The sequence below is a fragment of the Sinohyriopsis cumingii genome, chromosome 2, assembly GCF_028554795.1.
Source record: "Sinohyriopsis cumingii isolate HCF-2022 chromosome 2, ASM2855479v2, whole genome shotgun sequence".
NCBI lineage: Eukaryota > Metazoa > Mollusca > Bivalvia > Unionida > Unionidae > Sinohyriopsis > Sinohyriopsis cumingii.
The window spans coordinates 105,141,617-105,168,388 of record NC_142962.1 but is presented as its reverse complement, the minus strand read 5'-3'; the positions used below and the strand labels follow the sequence as shown (position 1 = coordinate 105,168,388).

Sequence of the window (26,772 nt, the reverse complement as noted above, 5' to 3'; positions counted from 1 at the left end):
TTTTTAAATATTTCATATTTTTATTTAAAAAATAAGAGGCATGTTATGGAATTAATCTCTTACAACTTGTATTAATGTTCTATTAAAATAATTCAGAATAATCACGGTGCCAAACCACATTGTTCGTGAAACAAGGGTTCAAAACCAACATCTAAAGAACACAATGAGGTTGGGATAATTGGACTGTTCATCTCTTCATTTGGATTAAAGAAAGATATTTACTGGAAAGAATACCAATGTGTTGAATTTGAAAATCAACAAATATGATGAGATTTCTATCTGTAAACTCCATTATTTGGATCCTTTTGACTGATTTTGCACTCATATGTCTGCTGCTGGCTGCATTATGGTGATGTCATCTTAGCTGGGCACTTTTGAATACAAACTCATCATTGCCAAGGGATTTTGGTCATAAAACTTGCACTATGAAACTGGATCTTAATCATCATAATGTTAAACAACGCAGACACTTCGGAGTGAATAATTAAAACTAAATTGTTTTGATAAGTTTGTATGCTGTGGAAAATTTCTTTATGCATATTTTGTTTATCTATCTACAAAAAATATGCAAATACACTACTTATTTAGATCTCTGTAAATTTGGCAATCCCCAAAACAAAACCACACTCTCTTTCCAAATCATGTAAACAGGTACAAACCAATTTAATTTAATGTCTTTTAATTGGCTAGCCATATAAAGCTTTCAAAACAATATCAAAAATTTATTCAATGTATAAACACAAATTTATTTCCTTTCCCTAACTTTTGTGTGCATTCAACAGTTCACCAAAAAAAAACCCCAATGTTCCTGAGATTTAAGTTGACCAGACAATCAAATTACACCAAACACCTTTCCCTCGGTTAGTTTATACACAAAAAGATATCACACCTAGAGCGAACTAATGCTCACTATTGTGCATGCATATATGATGGTGCTTCATGACAGCAAGAACTTGGCTATAAGTGGCAAATGATCAGAAGGCATTGTTTTGTTAGGAAGGCTTCCGCAGGAATCAAGATCGCCACTTGTTGGAAGACTGTACCGTTCCAGCAGGGTGAGTTTCCTGTCTGTGTCCCTTTTAAGTCCACCATAAAATATGTAATCTACCGTACAATCTGCCAGACGATGATGAGTTGTCACCTCAGGACTCGACCTACCATATCTCTGTACTTCGTGAGTGTACACTGACTTCAAGTTTAGACCATGTGACAGATAACCCGAGTTTTGTGGGACTTTATAATCCTTTGGGAAGTTATGCATTATTCTGCTGCTACTGCTCTCAAACATGAATGATGAAGGAGAATTTTCATGCTGTTTACTTACTGGAGCAGACTGACATGTCTGATGCCTACCATCACCGTATGTACGATATGTTACCAGCTCCTGTTTCTGACATCTCTCAGAATCCGAGATTTTCTGCTCTAATGATGCCATTGGACTAGATTTAGAATGTTGCCCCATGATTCTTTCACGAATAACATGTAAATACTGACAATGATCAGAAATTCCAACTTCCTTTGGAATCAAGTCTTTTGTCAAAGTTCTGTTATTTCCTCTATTACCTTCTTTTTGGCCTGAGATTAATCTAGCCAGAAGTCCGTCGTATTTCAGCTTTCCGTGTACAACAAAATTATAGAGATCACTGAATGGTTCAGAGTTAAAGTCACCACAGATTATGGCTGGACTGTAGAAGCTGCTGAGCTTCCCAAAATTTCTGTTGTACATGTGCTTATCCATCTCTGCAAGCAGAATAGCAAGTTGAGCTAGCTTAATCCCACCTTGGCGTGGATTAAACAGGAGATGCGTATTTGCAACACAAAGACAATCATTTGTAATGTGATCATCAGTCTTGGGACACAATTTTACAATCAAAGCTACGTTGTCACGATCTAGAATGAATCCACCATCAGGACGGTAATATTCAACTGGGACAGAATCCTGAACAACAAACTTGTGGGTTTTATAGAACGTGGCACATCCATCTTTTTTATCCCCTGTTCGTCTTTTGTATATGCCATCATATCCTGTCGAAGACAAAATGACAAGTATAAGATGCTATCATAATTAAATTCTAAATTGGCAGCAGTGTACAAGATGCTCTCATGATTAAACTGTAACTTAGTAACAGTGTACAAGATGCTCTCATGATTAAACTGTAACTTAATAACAGTGTACAAGATGTTACCATGATTAAATGGTAACTTAGTAACAGTGTACAAGATGCTATTGTGATTACACTGTAACTTAATAACGGTGTACAAGCTGTTATCATGATAAATGGTAACTTAGTAGCAGTGAACAAGATGCTATCATGATTACACTGTAACTTAATAACAGTGTATAAGATGTTACCATGATTAAACTGTAACTTAGTAACAGCGTATAAGATGCCATCATGTGTGTGTGATTTAGATTTTAACCTAGCTTTAAAAAATGTTCAGTCATATCGCTACGATGTCTGCAGTGTGACAGTTTATAGTGATGTCTAGCACTGGGGCATCATGCTGCAGACATGTAGCATGATGTCCCACCCAGTCACATTATCCTGACACCAGGCCGACCAGTCCTAACACTAACCTCTTAATGCTGAGCGCCAAGCGAGGCGAATGTAAGTACCATTTTTGTAAGTCTTTGCTATGACTCGGCCGGAAGATGCCATCATGATTATATAGTAACTTAATGACAGAGAATAAGATGCCATCATGATTAAATGCTGACTTAATAACAGTGATTTTTGTCGATTATTACAAAACAAGAGATGAAAAATTACTGTGCATACTGCCTTTGCCATACATTTTTGGTCACAATTAAATTCTGCTCAGCACACTCTTCAACAGCACCCCTAGTTTTCAGACAAGGTCATGGTCAGTAAATTTACTTTTGGAACATAATATCTGGATATGAAACAAGTTTTCATCATCAAAAAGAAAGGCAATTTCATTTAATACTTACATAATATTTGATAAACATTTTGACAGTTTTTATATTACATGGACAAATTAATGAAAATCACTATTGCATACATTTTTTGATTTTATATGGTTGTTATCTGCAAGCCAAAACAATCGGTATGATAAAATGACAATTTGTATCAGCTGTAGTATTACACTTTAAGCTTCTAGTACATTTATATATTTGCATTTATATTTACCTTCTTAAAGCTATTTAGTTGAAGATTTAACATTTACATTTTGTAGAACTCAACTTCTATTGGTATCATATAGCTAATGTTCTGCTAATGTGCTACATACTACTGTTTTGAAATCAATTATTCACCTAAAAAAAGCAATAACAAGAAATAAGAGTCCCTTAAAGGGACCGATACTCTACAACCTGAAGAAAAAAATTCCAGGATTTCAAGACAAGATTCTCTTCATCAATGGCAAAATTAAAAAATAAATATAGGTACCCCAACAAAAATATTTATATGATACACTTCCTTAGAATGGAAAGACCAAGTAATTTATGCAATCAGCACTGGCCCAGTCGCACATGTCTCCCTCTACCTCTTGGGGGTTGGCCCTGGGGTAATAACTTAGAAATGGTTATAGCTTCACCATAAAGGTACATACAGCTCTGCATCACACATGCTCCATGTATCCCCAATCTTCAAAGGACGTTCATCCCATGGATGGACATTTTTTTTACAGGATCAATGGAAAACATCCCTTTGTAGGCAAAAGCCACAAACGGGTCAATTAAAGTGGATCAGCACAAGTCAAATAAACGAATTTAAAACCTCTCAATTCATTGTATTTTCTGTATCGGATGGCCATGACAAATAATTATCCAGCACTTATCACTGAGTGTAATCACTCTGCTCAGTAGTCTTTTCATATGAAGCTTAAGTCTAATTAAATCTAACTAGACTATAGTAAAAAATCTTTTTGCTTTAACCTGTTCAAAATTGTTTTGACTATCCAATATACAACACTGCAAAATGAAGTTATTGGCTTCATAAAATTGATAGAATCTAAACCAATGTGTAGTTTATTTATTATTTATAGACCAAATAAACAATAAACATGGCAATTTGACAAACAAGCCTAATAAGTTTACCTGGAAAGAGAAAAGCATGTAACTGTGTTATTCTTATTTTTCATTTTTTACACTGAACTGTCATTTATTTACACTGATCTGTCAAAACATATATTTAGCAGTAGTTCAATTATTTATAACGAAAAAAAGATATACAGTATATCAGATTTTTTCATTACAAGATTGGTTTATGCAATTTTCTTAATTATGAACCATCTTAATTGATTTGGTCAAAATATCTGGCATACTTTAATTCATAATGGCCTTACAAAATAAGGGGTACTTGAAAAGCTCTGAAATTCTGTTATAACTTTTCTTTTTTGAACCTCTCACAAAATTGAATGCAGCTTGAAAGACAAAATGTTTCCAAACCATAATCTGCAGCTGCATATGCAGCACAAAGAACACCTGTAGAGATATATACATGTGATGTAACATAGGTAAACGACATTGACATAAAAATAACAAAGAACAATTCTGCTACTGTGCAAAGAGCATACTGTAAAATCAGGTGCTCATGGGCAATCTCTGACTGACATCAAATCAGACTTGGTAGAAGTTTGTGTAAGCAATCCTTTGTCATATCCTACAAGCATGATTGTTTTAAAGATGGTCATCAATCCATGTAAGATGACCCATGTTCTGGAAGAATGATGTCTGCAACTGGTGAGCAGAAAGTGGCATCTGTGAAGAGGACAATAGATGGAAGCAAATATTTCTATTAACAATGGCATTACTTCATCAGCTCTTTTTAATATATCGAAGAATAATATGGATCTCAGAAAGGTGTGTGCAAAATGGGTCCTGCATCTGTTGACAGCTGATCAAAAACAGACACAGGTTGAAAACAGCCACATAGCTACTTGCCACAGAAACCAGAAACATCTAAATGATATGAAACATGGATTTACTTTTATGAACCTAAGAGAAAAGGAGCTGATATCATAAATCGCTTAACTGAGGGTGTTAGCACACTAATCTTCAGACCTTTTCAAAATATCCCTTTGTACAGTTGTACATCACATTCTGAATGTAACTGGTAAATGAATACAGGATTTATGTTTTAGATCATCTCATCTTAGCATGTATTAGTTCATCATTGATATGTATATTTAATTTAACTGTTTGTTAGTTTTTTTTAATAAATTCATTCATTATGTGCTGTTGTAATGTAACATTGAATGCTGGACTTGACCTTGTCCAAAAACAGTTCATTTCTGCTTGACCTGATTTGATTTTTGTATTTCATTTTGTGTAAACAACTCAATAGTTAAATTATTCTCTCGGTGTATGAGCTTAATATCAGGATCATTAATAACAGAAGTAAATGTGTTTATTTGGGTCAAAGTTTTGGAATTTCCTGTGTGTACTCCAGGTATTGGTTTTGATTTTGCAAACATCAGAATCATTCTAGAAGGTTATTTTCCAGTAGGTAATATTTTTTTTTGGGGGGGGGGGGAATGCTAATTGTGACCTGAGATCAAGTAGATTACTATATAATCTTGTAAATGTGAGGACTTGGTCATTTGTGCTTTAACATCCAGCACTTTCAAGTTGTATATTATATGTGACCAGCAATTTTGGGCTGGAATATTTTTCTTCAAATTATTGAATTCAAGTGATTATTTTCTCAGGAAATAGAAGTGCTCTGATAAAATTCTTGGATAAAGACATTCATTGGAATTTATAATTAATTAAAACCTGGAATTATATTACTGTGATTCAATGAAAGAATGTTGGCACATCAACATTTTATAAGCTATCGTATAACAGACACCTCATCACCTTCAGTTTTTGGATGTCTACAGACTTTTACTGAATTTTATGTAGGACTTTAATTATTAGGACTTGTGCCTGTAATTCTTGGATTCTTTTGGGATTTAATTTGAAATACCATAAGTTCTTTTTCTCATTTTCACTTTGTATTCCAGGAAAATAAATTACATTTGTTAAATTTAACAAAGCTTGTTGTCTTTCACTCTTTTTTGTCACTTATTTTAAGAGCATAGACTCGTAACAATCACATTATTAGTTCATGAGTTGTCACAATATCTCATGTTCTCAGTGGACATGCTTACAGCAATATTCTCTTATAGCTAAAAATGCTCAGAAAGACATTTCAATGTCTGAATTTGCTTGACTCATTGATAAAACTCCTGTAACAGTTATTCAGCATCAATGTAAACTGTATTAAAAATGGTGAACCAAGAGTGCATTTTCTTGAGTGCCTAAGTATTAAAGATGGAACTGACACAATTGTTGAAGATATTCTCAAGCCCTGTGCAGTGAGAGATGATGCAGACATAGGTATGGGAAAGGTGATGGTGAAAGCCACAGCTAACACACTGGAAGAGTAGAATGGGAAAGAACTGGACACAGTTCAGTTTAAGGTATATTCAATAAAACACATGGTACATTCATGATGGTCAAGATTTTGGGCCAAAGTAACGTCAAAATGCCATATCAGAATTCTGCTGAAGAATACCGGTCAGTTCTAAATGAAAAGATCAACATGAGGTTTAAACTAAATCAATGAATGTAAAACAATCTGTCTTCTGTAGTTAGTGACCTTGACTGTACACCAAAATCAACAGACTGCTTCCTTACTCCAGCTGCAAGCCTTCCCCAATGTTTGGTAACTAGCAATAGTGATCATACACCAAAAACAGAGACACAAACTCACATAGTTTGCTCAATTCATACACCAAACAGAGACACAAACTCACCTAGTTTGCTCAATTCACACACCAAACAAACACAAACTCACATAGTTTGCTCAAATTATGCACCAAAAACAGACACACAAACTCATATTTTATTAAATTCATACAGCAAACAGAGAGACACAAACTCACCTAGTTTGCTCAATTCATACACCAAAAACAGAGACACAAACTCACCTAATTTGCTCAATTCAGGCACCAAACACAGAGACAAAAACTCACCTAGTTTGCTCAAATCATACACCAAAAACAGAGACACAAACTCACCTAGTTTGCTCAATTCATACACCAAAAACAGAGAAACAAACTCACCGAGTTTGCTCAAATCATACACCAAATACAGAGGCACAAACTCACCTAGTTTGTTCAATTCATACACCAAAGGGGCCCCGAATGGCCGAGTGGTCTAAAGCGCTCTCCGTCACGGATCACTGCCATCTCACCTCTATCTGCGTAGGTTCGAGTCTCGGGCTCGGCCAATGTGGATATGTTAGAAAGCTTGCCGGTAGCTTCTCGTGGGTCGGTGGTTCGTTCCGGGGTTTTCCCGGGTTCTTCCTCCACCATTAATACTGGCCTCTATGTATAGCCTATCTTGTGCTGAAAAATGGCGTTAAACCCTATAACAACAACAACAACATCATACACCAAAAACAGAGACACAAACTCACCTAGTTTGCTCAATTCGTACAACAAAAACAGAGACACAAACTCACCTAGTTTGCTCAAATCATACACCAAAAACAGACACAAACTCACCTAGTTTGCTCAAATCATACACCAAACACAGAGATACAAACTCACCTAGTTTGCTCAATTCATACACCAAACAGAGACACAAACTCACCTAGTTTGCTCAATTCATACACCAGAGATGTTGTTGTTGTAGGGTTTAACGCCATTTTTCAGCACAAGATAGGCTATACATGGCAGCCAGTATAATTGATGGAGGAAGAACCCTGGAAAACCCTGGGAAGAACCACCAACCCATGAGAAGCTACTGGCAGGCTTTCTCACGTACCAACGTTAGCCGAGGCTGAGACTCGAACTCACATAGACAGAGGTGATATGGCAGTGATCCGTAACAGCGAGTGCTTAAGACCACTCGACCACTTGGGGCCCCTAAACCAGAGATACAAAATCACCTAGTTTGCTTAATTCATACACCAAACACTGAGACACAAACTCACCTAGTTTGCTCAATTCATACACCAAACACAGAGACACAAACTCATATACCTTGTTCTAATCATGCACCAAATACAGAGACACAAACTCATAGTTTGCTCAATTCATACACCAAAGAGAGACACAAACTCACCTAGTTTGCTCAATTCATACACCAAACACAAAGACAGAAACTCACCTAGTTCACTCAATTCATACACCAAACAGATACACAAACTCACCTAGTTTGCTCAATTCATACACCAAAAACAGAGACACAAACTCACCTAGTTTGCTCAATTCATAAACCAAACAGAGACAACCTCACCTAGTTTGCTCAAATTATGCACCAAAAACAGAGACACAAACTCATAGTTTGATCAATTCATACACCAAACAGAGAGACACAAACTCACCTAGCTTGCTCAATTCATACAACAAAAAACAGAGACACAAACTCACCGAGTTTGCTCAATTCATACACCAAAAACAGACACAAACTCACCTAGTTTGCTCAAATCATACACCAAAAACAGAGACACAAACTCACCTAGTCTGCTCAATTCATACACCAATAGAGATACAAACTCACCGAGTTTGCTCAATTCATACACCAGAGATACAAACTCACCTAGTTTGCTCAATTCATACACCACAGACACAAACTCGCCTAGTTTGCTCAATTCATACACGAAACACAGAGACACAAACTCACCTAGTTTGCTCAATTCATACACCAAAAACTGAGACACAAACTCACCTAGTTTGCTCAATTCATGCACTAATAGAGATACAAACTCACCTAGTTTGCTCAATTCATACACCAGAGATACAAACTCACCTAGTTTGCTCAATTCATACACCGAACACAGAGACACAACTCACCTAGTCTGCTCAATTTATACACCAAACACAGAGACACAAACTCACCTAGTTTGCTCAATTCATACACCAAACAGAGACACAAACTCACCTAGTTTGCTCAAATCATACACCAAAAACAGAGACACAAACTCACCTAGTTTGCTCAATTCATACACCAAACACAAAGACACAAACTCACCTAGTTTGCTCAATTCATACACCAGAGATGTTGTTGTTGTAGGGTTTAATGCCATTTTTCAGCACAAGATAGGCTATACATGGCAGCCAGTATAATTGATGGAGGAAGAACCCTGGAAAACCCCGGGAAGAACCACCAACCCATGAGAAGCTACTGGCAGGCTTTCTCACGTACCAACGTTAGCTGAGGCTGAGACTCGAACTCACACAGACAGAGGTGATATGGCAGTGATCCGTAATGGCGAGCGCTTAAGACCACTCGGCCACTTGGGGTCCCTACACCAGAGATACAAAATCACCTAGTTTGCTTAATTCATACACCAAAACAGAGACACAAACTCACCTAGTCTGCTCAATTCATACACCAAACACAGAGACACAAACTCACCTAGTTTGCTCAATTCATACACCAAACACTGAGACACAAACTCACATAGTTTGCTCAAATTATGCACCAAAAACAGAGACACAAGCTCATAGTTTGCTCAATTCATACAACAAAAACAGACACAAACTCACCTAGTTTGCTCAATTCATACACTAATAGAGATACAAACTCACCTAGTTTGCTCAATTCATACACCAGATACAAACTCACCTAGTTTGCTCAATTCATACACCAAAAACAGAGACACAAACTCACCTAATTTGCTCAATTCAGGCACCAAACACAGAGACAAAAACTCACCTAGTTTGCTCAAATCATACACCAAAAACAGAGACACAAACTCACCTAGTTTGCTCAATTCATACACCAAAAACAGAGAAACAAACTCACCGAGTTTGCTCAAATCATACACCAAATACAGAGGCACAAACTCACCTAGTTTGTTCAATTCATACACCAAAGGGGCCCCGAATGGCCGAGTGGTCTAAAGCGCTCTCCGTCACGGATCACTGCCATCTCACCTCTATCTGCGTAGGTTCGAGTCTCGGGCTCGGCCAATGTGGATACGTTAGAAAGCTTGCCGGTAGCTTCTCGTGGGTCGGTGGTTCGTTCCGGGGTTTTCCCGGGTTCTTCCTCCACCATTAATACTGGCCTCTATGTATAGCCTATCTTGTGCTGAAAAATGGCGTTAAACCCTATAACAACAACAACAACATCATACACCAAAAACAGAGACACAAACTCACCTAGTTTGCTCAATTCGTACAACAAAAACAGAGACACAAACTCACCTAGTTTGCTCAAATCATACACCAAAAACAGACACAAACTCACCTAGTTTGCTCAAATCATACACCAAACACAGAGATACAAACTCACCTAGTTTGCTCAATTCATACACCAAACAGAGACACAAACTCACCTAGTTTGCTCAATTCATACACCAGAGATGTTGTTGTTGTAGGGTTTAACGCCATTTTTCAGCACAAGATAGGCTATACATGGCAGCCAGTATAATTGATGGAGGAAGAACCCTGGAAAACCCTGGGAAGAACCACCAACCCATGAGAAGCTACTGGCAGGCTTTCTCACGTACCAACGTTAGCCGAGGCTGAGACTCGAACTCACATAGACAGAGGTGATATGGCAGTGATCCGTAACAGCGAGTGCTTAAGACCACTCGACCACTTGGGGCCCCTAAACCAGAGATACAAAATCACCTAGTTTGCTTAATTCATACACCAAACACTGAGACACAAACTCACCTAGTTTGCTCAATTCATACACCAAACACAGAGACACAAACTCATATACCTTGTTCTAATCATGCACCAAATACAGAGACACAAACTCATAGTTTGCTCATTTCATACACCAAAGAGAGACACAAACTCACCTAGTTTGCTCAATTCATACACCAAACACAAAGACAGAAACTCACCTAGTTCACTCAATTCATACACCAAACAGATACACAAACTCACCTAGTTTGCTCAATTCATACACCAAAAACAGAGACACAAACTCACCTAGTTTGCTCAATTCATAAACCAAACAGAGACAACCTCACCTAGTTTGCTCAAATTATGCACCAAAAACAGAGACACAAACTCATAGTTTGATCAATTCATACACCAAACAGAGAGACACAAACTCACCTAGCTTGCTCAATTCATACAACAAAAAACAGAGACACAAACTCACCGAGTTTGCTCAATTCATACACCAAAAACAGACACAAACTCACCTAGTTTGCTCAAATCATACACCAAAAACAGAGACACAAACTCACCTAGTCTGCTCAATTCATACACCAATAGAGATACAAACTCACCGAGTTTGCTCAATTCATACACCAGAGATACAAACTCACCTAGTTTGCTCAATTCATACACCACAGACACAAACTCGCCTAGTTTGCTCAATTCATACACCAAACACAGAGACACAAACTCACCTAGTTTGCTCAATTCATACACCAAAAACTGAGACACAAACTCACCTAGTTTGCTCAATTCATGCACTAATAGAGACACAAACTCACCTAGTTTGCTCAATTCATACACCAGAGATACAAACTCACCTAGTTTGCTCAATTCATACACCGAACACAGAGACACAACTCACCTAGTCTGCTCAATTTATACACCAAACACAGAGACACAAACTCACCTAGTTTGCTCAATTCATACACCAAACACAGAGACACAAACTCACCTAGTTTGCTCAAATCATACACCAAAAACAGAGACACAAACTCACCTAGTTTGCTCAATTCATACACCAAACACAAAGACACAAACTCACCTAGTTTGCTCAATTCATACACCAGAGATGTTGTTGTTGTAGGGTTTAATGCCATTTTTCAGCACAAGATAGGCTATACATGGCAGCCAGTATAATTGATGGAGGAAGAACCCTGGAAAACCACCAACCCATGAGAAGCTACTGGCAGGCTTTCTCACGTACCAACGTTAGCTGAGGCTGAGACTCGAACTCACACAGACAGAGGTGATATGGCAGTGATCCGTAATGGCGAGCGCTTAAGACCACTCGGCCACTTGGGGTCCCTACACCAGAGATACAAAATCACCTAGTTTGCTTAATTCATACACCAAAACAGAGACACAAACTCACCTAGTCTGCTCAATTCATACACCAAACACAGAGACACAAACTCACCTAGTTTGCTCAATTCATACACCAAACACTGAGACACAAACTCACATAGTTTGCTCAAATTATGCACCAAAAACAGAGACACAAGCTCATAGTTTGCTCAATTCATACAACAAAAACAGACACAAACTCACCTAGTTTGCTCAATTCATCCACTAATAGAGATACAAACTCACCTAGTTTGCTCAATTCATACACCAGATACAAACTCACCTAGTTTGCTCAATTCATACACCGAACACAGAGACACAAACTCACCTAGTTTGCTCAATTTATACACCAAACACAGAGACACAAACTCACCTAGTTTGCTCAATTCATACACCAAACACAGAGACACAAGCCCACCTAGTTTGCTCAATTCATACACCAAACACAGAGACACAAACTCACCTAGTTTGCTCAATTTTGGCAATAGTGATCATACACTGAGACACAAACTTACCTAGTTTGCTCAATTCAGGCAGGAAAAACTCCTGATAATGATCATCCTGAACTTCTTGAAGACATATAATCTAGAAATTAAGAGAAAAAAAAACAACAAATGAATAGAGTATTTAATTAATATATAGTGTTTCCCCAACTTTCCTAGAAAATATTACAAGTTTATGGGGCATTTTGCACTTTCAGAGGCTGAGCTTACTGTACATGTACATAATAATATGCATAAGATTCAGAGGACCAACTTACAATATACTATGCATATGATTCAGAGGACCAACTTACAATATACTATGCATATGATTCAGAGGACCAACTTACAATATACTATGCTAATGATTCAGAGGACCAACTTACATGAACATTATACTGTGCATAAGATTCAGAGGACCAGCTTACATGAACATTATACTATGCATATATGATTCAGAGGACCAGCTTACATGAACATTATACTATGCATAATGATTTTATTCCCAGAATAAAAAAATAAAAAAGTGTTTACTTCTTAACCCATGTAGTCCCATCATGACCTTGACAACAACCAATCATTTTAAAATAAAATAGAACTTTGTTTACTAATTCTGAATCCAGGTCAGAATTTAGATCAACACCTGTTGTTTATAAACAGTCAAGGTAAAAAAAAATTCTGAAAAAGTATCATCTCTAGTGAATAAATTTACATTACAACAGCATGTAAGAAAAATAAAAATTTAAAACTGACAAAGAATTAAATTAAAATACATATTTATTAAATTGGATATACGTAACATAAGAAAATGAATGAGTTAATTATAATATTAGTGCTCCTGGGATCTAGATAAATTATATAAAACACAATTAAAACGTATATATAAAAAACGGAAGTCTCATTTGATCTATATCCCACTGTCAGCAAAGTCATTTACGGAAATAATTCATCTGCTATTATTGTCTTAGTAGCACATAGCAGTATAGTAGTTTATGTGCTACATGTAGATGTACTTAAATTGGCATAGATTTCGTTCAGCCAGAGACAACTATCCTGATGTCAAGGATACAAAGGGGATGAGGCTATTCATAGGGAAATGAAACCATGTAAACAAATTAAAAAGTTTCACATTATTGCGAGATGTCCCACCATCATTTAACTCAACACCCATATTATCTATTGTTTCAAAATATTGGAACTTTAAGGTTTTAAACCGCGATTGGTGGTGATCATAAGCATGATTTTTTTTTTTGCAAACAGGACACTTTCACGGCACAATAAAATATGTTTCAATCACTATGAAAAATAAAACATTCTTTTCTTTAAGTTTGTTGTTAACTTTCTTTGATCAAAGGTCTTAGGCTTTGCTTTGATGAAGGTTCATGTGTTATTTAAGGCGCTGCTAAAGGCCCCCTTTGAAGGATCAAACAAATAACCATTTGTTACTGCTATGGCTACATCAAATAACTGTAAAACATTGACAGAGAAAGAATTTTGTTTTCATTTGCTTAGTATATATATATATATATATATATATATATATATATATATATATATATATATATATATATATATATATATATATACATACACACACATACACACATATACAGAATGATGATGCTTCAAACATAATCAGATTTCTTTTAAGTTTCAGCAAAACTATTTTTTCTGGTACATTTTTCAAAAATGGAGAAAAAAAAATAAAAAGTGACATTGTCTGGTAGACTGTAGTAGTTCCTGTTTCTGCCTTCAGAGGTGGTCAATTGCACCTGGTCGGGCAGCATGACTATTTGGGTTTTATTACAGCACATAGTACTAAGGCCAGAAATAAGCATAAGCAGATTATGATATAACAATGCCGTGTTTGGGTGGTTTGTCAATATGAACAAAGGATTTTTATGTAACAATAGATTCCAGAGCAATTTTATATCCAAGTTTGTGGCTTCCTGTCATGGCGCCTTTGAATATCTCATCTCCAAACCCAAGACTGTATATACAATTTTTTGACAGACAAAAGGACGGTCACCTAAAAACAAAAATCGCAATTTGCCACACTAGCGAAGCCCAGAGCAATCCCCGAGTATGCATACATATATTTACATTTAACATTGCTTTTAAGCAATACTTTTATTCAAGTAAAAAATTGTCTAAATTATATATCATCGGAAATATGACAGATGCAGAACCACACACCACACAATTGTCCGACCAACAAAGAAGGAAAACAGCAACAAGTCTCTGGAAAGACAAGACAGCCCAACCAAAGATAAAGGGACCAACACAAACACAAGCAAAAAATCTGAAAGAACAACAGAATATCACTCCTGAGAAGGAAACAAGGACAAAATCTAATGGCAAAGAAGTAATAACTGCAGCAACAAAACTGACACACATGCAAGAAGAAGGAAGAATAATAATGGTACAAGTAACGAAAGAGATCACAACAGCAACAAAAGTACAGAGAATGTGAAATAGAACACCATGACCAACAATAGCAGCAGCAATGTCAACACCAAAAAACAAGAGTAAAATAACCATAGAGGGAATGGAGCAGAGGTTAAATAATACGCCACTACAAACAACATCAACAAAAACAACACCACCACAAATAAAAAGAGAATAGTTAACAAGAACAGTATTACAGATGATCGAGAAACCCATGCCAACACCAATAACAACAATGAGGAACAAAATCAATGATGAAATAAAACAGCTAGATGGAAACACTCAAGTGACAAGAATACCACAAATACAAAGAAAAGAAACAGAAAACAAAACAGAAGGAAAGGGAATAAGAGAAGAAAAAATAAAAGCTCAGGAAAAGGGAAACAAAAGATGTAGAAGACTAGAATATGAGGAGGCGATGCAGAAATCTTTTCTTTAAATTGATGAATTACTAAAAGAAAAAAGAAAAAAAAGAAAAAAGGAGGAATAAAATAAAATAAAAAACAATATCGGCGATCAAAAAACAAAACATAAAAATGGAATTAATTAACAAAACATACAAGTATAGCAACATATACAATAACACAAAATGATGCAATTAAGCTTTGGCAACATTACAGTTAGGGCAGGGGTGACTCCTGTACTAGTCTGAAAAGATCAAATACGGGAGAACACTCCCCATAAAAAAATCTGAGTGAGTTGCATGTATAGAATAAAAACATTTGGTATGTGTATAAAAAATATATGCAGTGTACTATGGCCATAAAACTTTAAAATTAACAATAACTAGATTATAGCATTGTACTTGCATGTTAGTAAAAATGCTTAATCAACTACCCTTTAAATCAATAATTTTTTTATTTTTCGAAAGTTTACTATAAAATGGCACTTCCCAAGATTTCTAAACTTGTTTGAAACCCCTGTACCATGTACATGAAAGCAAATGCACATGTCTTCAAACCATACTGTTCATCCTAATTTCTTGGTTTCCAAAAACATTATCATAACTATTCACAGACAAAACACTGATGCATTGAAGTTGATATACGAAAGAACTAAGCCTTCTTTCCAAATGAACACAGCCAACATGTGAGTACATCTATTTTTACAAAGTGGGTTTTGTTAATGTAACCACTCACTTTATAGCTTCGTTACAACAGTCCATTGAAAGAACTGCAAATTTAAGTAATTATTATTAGTCCATGTACTTGCAGTAATGTAAGGGATTGGTTAAATTGTACTTGCTTTGTTTTTTCTTCATATTTTCACAAAATAGAGTGAAGTCATAAAAGAACTCTGACCTCACAGTGCTTCTCAAATATTCCAAAAAAGAACACTGTCCCATATGTTTCTGACCTGCATAATTTCATTTTTAAAGGTTTTATACCCCATGACTGGCTTACTTCAAGTTTCAAACTGAAGAAAATAATGTACACGTGGCTGTTATAATCTTCAGATCACTGATTCCGTTATTAAGACAAATTGCTATTTATATAGTATTGTTGCAAAATACAAATTTGTATGTTTTTATCATCAAAGGATAACTTGCAGGAATCAGGCAGTGATAGTTACTAACTTGTCTGGGAAATGGTTAATGATCAATCAGCTATCAAAACACATGCCTGTCAACATGTATGACTTTGTTTGTTGGTGCAACTGATGTCAACAGCAGCTATTTGATGGCTTTATGACCAAAGTGATTCTTTGTAGTATGACCAAAGAGATTTTTAGTGTTGGAAAAAGTAAAATACATGTACACTGTATATAGCAGTATCAATATAAGGTTTCTAACTGTAACATTCTCACCACTGACATACCAACCTGTACCTCGATGCAGTTATTTGCATAGTCTATTTTTGCTTTTTGGCTTTGCAAGAAATCTATGTCTAATATAACTGAGTAACTGAGGTTTTCAATTACTAGAAATGTTTGTACCACCCTTAAATGGCCTATTAATATAGGTAGTATCACCTGTCTGTATGACCGCTCTGAAATGCAAGACACATCCTACACACATGTATGTAGTAGAGTCTGAAATACCTGTCTTCCTATTTTAATATTTATCATCGCTTCCGTCACATCTATCTCTGAAAATGATTCAGGCCACAGAGGACTATATGAATATAGATAATATTCCGGAAGTGTTATGAAACTCTCTGATCTCGAGTTAAAAGGGATGATCAAATACTTAGAAACTAAGGTCCCGCCAGAATGTAAGAAAAAGGCTCACCTAATTGTAGTTGAGGCAAATGAGTACATAATTGACAATGGTATCCATTTCCTTGTATATTACCCAAGGGGAAAGGGACACAAGAGTAATAGAATAGTGAAACAAATTAGCAGTACCTCAATCCCTCTGCAATGAAATCTTGTTACCATATCATGATGCTCTCACTGCAGGTCACCAGGGTATCGAGAGAACACACCATGCCATATGGTTAAAACATTTTTGGACAAACAAGTATAGGGATCTTCAGTATTATGTTAAATCATGTGAGACCTGTCAGAGAGTAAAACTAGATACACAATCACAGAGATGCACCCTTAAAGCTGCTGCCAATAGAAGATGTATTTAGCTGCATTCATATGGACATCTTGGGTCCCCTACCAAAAGGTGATAATGGGGAAAGATTTGTCATATTAATTATGGATGCATTCAGCAAATGGCCAGAGGCATTCCTTAAAAAAGGCAGGAGGAACAGCCAGAATTCTTTAAATGAGTTTATATTTTGGTATGAGGCACTAGAGTCCATTCTTACTGACCAGGGTCAAACTTTTGGATACAGCCCAATCAAGGAGTTGTGCAACATTTTCCAGATTTCAAAAATTCAAACAACAAGCTACCACCCAAAGTGGAATGCAGCTTGTGAGCAGTCATGAATGACAGCATAGCAACTACCCTCAGAGCTTTATTTGCTAAAAAAACCTAGTCAATCTGGCCAAGCCTGTTGCAAATTGTGATGCTTACTTATAAGGCCACTACTTCAACTCAGTCAACACAGTTATCACCTTATTTTTTGCTGTTTGGGCGGGAATGTCACACACCCATTGATACAGTATTAATACCCTCTTCATCAATGGACAAATCAGCTCAATCACATTTAGCTAAAATCCTCGAAGGTCATGAGTTGTATAGAGAAATGGCTAGGAAAAACATTCAGCAGGCTCAAGCTAAATATGAGCAGCAACATGATAAAAAGTCCAAATCACCTAATTTTCATTTGGGGCAGAGAGTTTGTTTACACTGTTCTAAAGTTCCAGTAGGTATGGAAGCCAAGCTGTGCCATAAATGGGTTGGTCCATACTATCTCACCCAGGTGTTGGATAATCATAGGGTTAAACTGTGGGATTGCAAGCTCTTTAATTCATGTCAACAGGCTTAAGGAATATATTTCTTCTGACCCACCAATCCACCAGGCCAGTGGATAAACAGAGAAAGGGAATTTAACCCAGAGCTGATCCCTCCTAATAATATTAAGACAGACTCTGTTACACATCCACAAGTTGTGGGCAACCAGCATACTGAACCTCAAAGCAGGTCAGATAGTCAAACAGTCTGGCAAACTGTTGACAAGATTTTATGTTGTATACCTAGTAGAGGCATCAAGTGGTACCGTGTCAAATGGGTAGAAAAACAAGAATATATCTGGGTGCAGGAGAAGGATTTATCCCCTTACCTAATTAGAGAGTTTCATATAAATAAAACTCTCAAGGAAAAAAGAAAACACAAAGGCAAACCACATAATTAGTAAAAGAATGACACACCACCTAATTACATGCATGGGATGAGAAACAGACACAAATATAAAACTAAAGAGACCACACACATGTCTATTTGGCTTTCTAAGCCTTCGTTCTTATATTTTTGAGACCATCTTAATGCAAGCCAAGAGCCAATTTTTGTCAAACTTGTTAAAATTAGGCCAGTTCATTAGGACATTTGGTTTTTCAGTTGTATTTTTTCATTACAAGATTGGTTTAGGTTTGCAATGTTCGATTTTCACTCTCATAAAATAATTGACAGTTAGGCCTTTGAACATGCAGTGTTTGTCACTAGTTGAATTAGCAAAATTTAAAATAATTTCTGACCCAGGTTAGAAGGAAAAGGGTGAAGCAGTATTTGAAAACTGTATAAAAGGAAATTAGGTATTAGAAAAAAATGTATACACATTCTGGGAAAGGGTGTTCATTTTTGCCAAGTTCATGGTAGGGTAGTCAAATAGGATGAGTAGATTGTTATACAGTGATAATCTGAGAATTCAGATGTTTATCAAAAATAAAGGTGTGGTGTATGGGTGCAGATGTGACACATGAAGCATTCATGTGACCACACGAGACATAATTGTTTATAAGGGTCCTTGTTATTTCTAATTGTAATGATTTTAGAAATATTCATAATATTGTCTCTATCAAGTAAGGTCTACCTTGCTTGCTTTTTAGTGCACACAGAAATCTGCAGCCAGGGCTGACAAGTTGTGGGGGGCGGGGGAGGGGCAACTGGGGATATATCACCAGGGCCCAGACTGAACAAGACTTTTATTTTATATTGGAAAAAGTTTGTTTGAACAAGAACTAGGAGAGGCCCATGTGTTTCTTACCACAGGGCTCGTGATCATTCTCTATGGCCCAATCTACAGTCATGTGTGTGTAAGATGGTGGTACTCAACTAAACAGTGAAGAAAGAAAAATGGATACTTTCTAAACACAATTAACATGATTTTGCTGTATTGATGTAAATTTATTTGTCATGTCCACCTCATCATTATTTTCATGTTGATTGGCAATTGAGATTATAAATTGTTGAACAAATGGAAATTATATAAGGCATCAGCAAAATGCTGTAGGGTTAACTAGTTACTCCAGGATGCATGTATATAGTACTTCCAAAGAAGAAGGCTTATATTTTGGTTAGAAAAAAAAATTAATCTTACATTTAATAATTTCTGATACATATGTAATACTAGAGAATATATGTCTGTATTGTAGCTTAAGTAAAAATAATTTTGTGGAGCAAATTCAAAATGGAAGCAGGGCACATATGCCCAAAGGGATTCTTAGTATGCATGACCAAAGGGATTTTAGTGTGGGAAAAAGTAAAATATATTGCAGTACCAATATCAGGTTTCTACCTATGCTGGGTGTATGAATATGGAAAATTTCAGAGATATATGTCAGGGAAGCAATGATAAATCTGGGTAATTAGGTCAGCATCATAGAAACTAATTTAAGTTGGGTGTGAGAAAATATCAATAGTCTATTCAAGTTTTGGGATTTCAGGAAGGCTTTGAAAATCTGGGTCAACGGGTCAAAATCATGACATATCTGGATAACTGGGTCATATTCCTGCTGTTTCAGCCCATTTAGTTATGGTATGACCTGGAGGAAGGGATCTGTCATTCATCTAGTAATGGTTAGCCAATCATATTCTGGATGTGGGGATTATGATATGTATATATAGATAGATACAATATATAGTGTGGTAAAAAGCAGAAGGGTACAAAGCAGAAAGAGGACAGAGAAAGGAAAAGGGACAGCAGAGATAAAATGTAGTTGGAAATAAGAATCAGTGATATACAAGATGAGGAGTTAAGAGAAAGGATAGGATACCCAACAGACATAATCGAATGATAGAAAGATATTCTGAGTGGACAAATATAGTGAGAAACAATGTAGGTTAACATTAGTATAGAATTTGGGGAGGTGGACACGATTAGTGCATATACTGGATATAAACAGTAGAATTGTAGACAGTACAATCAAACCTTCCTTTAAAGTCACCTTTAATAAAAAGGAACATGTCCTTGACAGTCACATTCTTGATGCGTGTTGCCAAATTTAAAAGAAATGGATCATTCTTAAGAAATAAGTCTGCATTTGCTTCCTGTGGTTGCTTGCGTAGTTAGCATAAGGTGGATACTTACATCCAGGTCATGTTTTTGAAACTCCTCTTTGAGACGGTGTTTCCGGTGTTTCCACTCTAGACTGGACTGAGAGCAGTGGGTATATAAGTTCATGTTGTCTTCCAGTAGATGCTGCGCCAACACATTATAACTCATGACTGTGAAGACAAACCCCTTCTTCAGACGTTTCTCAACAGATGTGCGGACCTTGTATTCTTCTCCTTTTTGGGTAAGCTCCCAGGATTGAAGCTCAGCTGGAATTATTGATATATAATAAATCATGTAATGCAGTGCATACTATTATTAACAACTAACTATAAATGATAGTCATCACAGTGCTGCACATAGGATCCCAAGGGCAGGGGACACCATGTCCCCCTCCCTCCAAATCTGGAGGATACACCATTTTAAAGGGACAACTGAAATAATAGTTCATAGTGCCCAAATAATGCAGGAGAACCCAAAGTGCTCACCTTTACTGATAACTGCCACTGAACCTTTGTCAATGTGGATTCAAGCTTCGGGCTTGGCCTATGTGGGTATGTGAGAAAGATCGCCAGTAGCATACCATATGTCAGTGGTTCTTCCTTCACCAGGCATGCTGGCTGCCATGCATAACCTATCATGCACTAAAAAATGGCATTAAACCCAAAACAACAACAATAATAAAGATGTACATTTGCCAAGAGGGACAACAGTTCCCTGTTATTGATTAATTTTGGTTCATTTTGTCAGTGAGCAAATCATCATTAACTGAATCAGCACAACAGGGGTTTGCAAAAGGTCATAGCTAGTATAAAGCGACAATTTTCAAATTACCACTAATATTCAATGCACTGTCTTCTGTGGGTATAAAGTGCGAAAAGGACTACTTTTCATGAAAAAGATCAGCTCTATTAGTGAGAAAGGAGTTACCATCAGCGAAAAGGACAGGATGATTCTGCTAACAGTTTCAGTCAATATTTCTATTTCACAAATGAAATTATTTTATGCAGTAACAAATTTCAAACATTATTCAATATATATATTAACATAGTGTTAAAAATCTGTCCTTTTTGCATAATGACATTTAAAATTTCATTTTAATATAAAGTGTTAGTAAGGAGTCCATTTTCATGAAAAAGACTTACTGACTGTTTAAAGGACCCAGTGTGTTTTTACAGTTTCAATTAATATTTCTATTTCATGAATGAAATTAATGTGTATATTAACTCATTTTACATGGCATTTAAAATTTCTTATTGGTTAAAATTTGGTTGTGATGTGATCAATGTAAGTGAGTTAGATCTTTAAAATGGCATGACTGGGATAGATGGAAAGACAGTTCCAAGTACTCAAGTTTTCAAGCTCAAAAAGGAGCAGTGTACCGGGTATATAGGAACAGTGTATATAGGAACAGTGAAAAACAATGTTTATTAAGTATAAGCAAAAGCCTTTACACATGCAGGAAATTAAGCCAAGTATCCAAGCAAGACAAATCATTACAACTGCTCCACAATTTAGGCACCTAAGCATTTCCACTATACTCAACATAATCACATCTAGGATATTCCAAGAAATTAATTTTCTTGAATCTTTACAGATAAACACCCATATTTGTCTGTGAGGTCGCAAATCTAAAATTAATGGTGGAATCCCAAGTTTTATTTTTTTACTGCTTTTGTTGCATTTTATGTTCTAAAAACCTTCTTTTAAACTCACTCATCACAATTGTTTTTGTATTTTTACTTTCAAACCAAAATTTCTATCTTGAAAATTGACTACTCCCATCCTAGGATGGGCAATAGCTAGTTCAAAAATAATCGAATCGACGGTCTTTAGCTATCCACCACCCATCCTACAATTGCACATACTCATCTGTATATCATCAATTAATAACGGGGCCATTTTTACATTTTTTTACAGTAGTTATATATTCAAAAGCAGCTCTGTGACTATTACATACAGTTGTACTACAGTATTTGAACAACGTTTAGTTAAGATACATTCTCAAGCAAGTAAACAAATTATGCCAGCACCTAGAATCAGCATGACAGTAATGTAGCTATCTTATAGTGATGTCTAGCACTGGGGAATCATGCTGCAGACATGTAGCATGTTCCACCCAGACACATTATCCTGACACCAGGCCAACCAGTCCCAACACTAACCTCTTCATGCTGAGCGTACAGTGAGGCAGCTACTAGTACCATTTTTATAAGTCTTTGGTATGACTTGGCTAGGGTTCGAACCCACAACCTCCCGCATCTGAGGCAGATGCTCTAACTAATAGGCCACCGAAGCAGTCAAACTGATGCAGTATAAATACAGACTTTGTGTACATACATGCATAGTATATAAACAGGTAGCTCTCCCTCATTATAACACACTTTAATGTCAAATTATTTCAGACATAACGTGGTGGCTCATGACCCAAATTATGCCAAGGTATAAAAATAAGGGTTGAAAGAAAACAAAGTGAAATTTACTTACATATCGTTAATTTCCTGCAATAATTATTATACAAATTTACAAATGGCAGCTTGTTAACAACCAAAATGCAGTGACTGACTACTCATTGCCTGAAATGATATCAGATTTTTTTCTTAAAATATAAAGCATTTTACTTAACCAGATAAGAAATAAAACAAAACATGAGATGACAAAATACTGACTGGTAGGGAAGATCAAAACAAATGCACAAATGTATTAAACAGTATAACAAAGCCACGATAACACACACATACTAATAAATTACTACATAGTTGTTACACTAACAACGATCACCATTGTACTCTTAAAAGTTTTAAAGAAATAAACATATGATAAATACTCACCATTATATTTACGAACTGTTTACCTTTTCTTCATTTCCAAAGTTTTTTTATAAAAAATTCCCAGTGATGAAGTTGAACTTAAATTCAGTATGCAATTTTTTCGTTAATCAAATTTAGGTCATTTTACTTTAGACCTTTTGTGTTGATATATCATTAATTTAACAATAAGTTATTATCCAAACACTCGATTTATGAGGTACTTAAAAAATAAATGTAATTTCTTTGCAACTTTTAAGGACGAGCAATAAGACTATTTTTAAATACAGATTACAATAAATCTGAAAAATGACCAGGACAGCATTACATTTTGCATTAGAGCCCATTTACTTTGCAGTGAATGTATATCCACCAACCCCAACTCCCTTCCCTGATTATTTGATTTGACTAATGAATCATCTTTTTTAGTATTATCTAAATAATTTAGAATATTCGCAGCAAAATCTGCAAACAGAACCCAGAGTTCATGTCTGTTTCATGAGAGACAATTTTTGCGGTTACTGCAATATTGGATCAAAAGAAAAAAATCTGTATACAATACTGATTCAGTAAATACACAAATTAACTTCATTCATGAAATAGAAATATTGACTGAAACTGTTAGTAAAGGCGTACTGGGTTCTTTTCACAGATAGTAAGTCTTTTCGCGAAAAGGACACATTTTTAACATTTTATCTTAGAAAGAAATATTAAATGTTATATAAAATGAGTTAATACACAAATTAATTTCATTTGTCAATAGAAATACTGATTCAAACTGTTAGTAAAAGCATTGGTCATTTTCATGAAAAGAACTCACTTAGTGAGAAGGACCCATCTTTAATACTTACATTAAGAAAGATATATTAAATGACATGCAAAATGAGTTAATACACAAGATAATTTCATTTGTGAAATAAAAAATTTGATTTATACTGTGAGTAAAAATGTACTGTGTTCTTTTCACAGATGGCAGGTCTTTTTCTTTGGCAAAAAGGACTCCTATAGTGAAATGGGCCAATTTTAAACACCTTATATTAAAATATATACATCAAATGCAATGTAAAATAAGTTGCTACACAAAACATTTTCATTTGCGAAATAGAAGTATTGTTAAATATTGTTAGTAAATGCATCCTCTGTCCTTTTCGCTGATGGCAGGTCCTTTTCATGAAAAGGAAAGGTCCTTTTCGCACTTTATACTCACCATCTTAACTTCTGTGAGTAACTTTGACAGTGTCATAACAAGTCATGATAGTGTTACTTCTAACATTACTTATCAAATTTCTTTACAAAAGGCTGACGGGGTAAGCTGGAATCTTCTTTTCACAATTCATTTTAAAGATTTTCCATATGAAAGGCAATGTGTTGGCAAATCATCTCTGTTATCGTTTTTTGCTATGTTAGATACGAATCCGCATATCACAGGAAAAAGTTCTAATTCAAAACCAAAAACACGAAGGCAACAGAAACAGGCTAAATGTGTGCCAGTTATTTTAACACTCTCACTGTGGATGCATATGTTTTCATATTTGAGTGTTTTTGTTTGAGCGCCACTCAGACACACTTGATTTCAACCGATATGATACACAGATAATCGAAATAATACATACACAGAATGATCATGAAAATAATCAAAACTATTTGCCGACGTTATATAAGATATTTACTTTAACTATTGAATAATAATGAATTATACCGACTTACAACGTCCGTTCTGAATATTACCCCAGTTCCGAATGATCAGTCTTTATCATACCACCTCCGTTCCGGAACGGAACAATCAGCCATTATGATACCTGTCCAATAAAGTACGACCGATAGGAGATAGTCACCAATTCGTATCAAAATCTCTCGAATTCTATTTTATTTTGCTCTAAATTAAAATGCAAACAAAAATAAATCATAATTAATATGTTTACACCGATATCTGTAAATACAAAAGAACATGTAAATACATGTGTATTTCGGTGTTTATAGTAAGTTAAACCCAGGCAGACATGATCAAAGTCTATTATGCCTCACCATATGACAAAAGTGTATAAAAATGTGTCTTAATATCAAGTATACTAATAAAATGCAAACCTCGTTTCCTTGAAGAGTGTTTCTGATATCCATGTTTCCTGTGTCGTCCATCCCTCTCACCGTCCGAACTGGTGTTTTCAACTGATTTTCTTTTTTGATTCATTTCAGATTTGCCTTGTTCCACGGATGTAGGACTTGAAAAATCCGAGCAAAAAGGACGCTGCTCCCCTGGATTCCCTTTTTCATCACTACTGAAACTAGATGACTGTGCAAGGGTTCCACAGCTTCTGTGATAGGCATTGTATGGCAAATAAAAGGGGGTCTGTGGAGCTGCGATGGGGACATACTCGGCGAAATGTGCATACGATGTGTGCCTTCTTTGAAAGTTAGGGACAATTCTTCTCCTGCACAAACTTCCAACATAAAGAAACGGTGTGCCCAGCTTCAACTGCCGCTCAACTGCACAAGAAAATTGGGACATAAAAGGAAATTGCTCCAATCCTTGCTCAAATAAACCAGCCCTCTGCATGACGGGTTTTCTTCTGAATTCTTTAATGTCCCTAGGATTAATGTTCACACACTTCACGGTAACTCTTGCAGCTTTCCGTTTAAGTTTCCGGAAGTGTTCTGCCGGTCTACACAAACAATTGTAGAAATGAAAAGCATTAACTAATGGTTTCTCCATTCTGGGAAACCTGTATTCAAAACAGCTTTTAAGAATAAACTGTTGTTTAAAAGTAAGTTCAAACTTATAATGTGCGACACGTCGGATTTTGTAACAAGGTAATTTAAAGTTGATACAAAATAATCACTTGTACATCTTCAAATCCAATGTAATAATCAAAAGTAAACTATGTCGATATTAAACGTTTTGTTTAGTATACACAAACATGTATCTACTGTTAAGATAGTCCTACAACGTAAACACATCGCCCGATATGTTTGTTCTAGGTCATTGTCACGGTTCTAAAATTGCGAGATAAACAGCCTTTCACGTGGAATATTTCTGGCTAAGAAGGCTTGCATTTCGAGCTAATGTTTGTCCATAACGGACACGAGACAAGACATTCTTTATTTCTATTATAATTTTACAATTTGTTTAAAATAATGCGTAAAAGAGTCACACTAAAAGAGGAAGAT

General features: G+C 35.8%; 1 protein-coding gene across 1 annotated transcript; it reads right to left on the bottom strand.

Annotated features, from left to right (window-relative positions):
- Nucleotides 1-26,772, bottom strand: LOC149805542 (RNA 2',3'-cyclic phosphatase ANGEL2-like). Its single transcript, XM_089950148.1, has 4 exons — nt 25,693-26,772; nt 20,837-21,069; nt 12,501-12,570; nt 1-2,025 (listed from the first exon to the last, which is right to left on the bottom strand). The coding sequence occupies exons 1-4, from the start codon at nt 26,315-26,317 to the stop codon at nt 938-940; spliced, it is 2,016 nt and encodes a 671-aa protein (XP_089806274.1). The 5' UTR covers nt 26,318-26,772; the 3' UTR covers nt 1-937.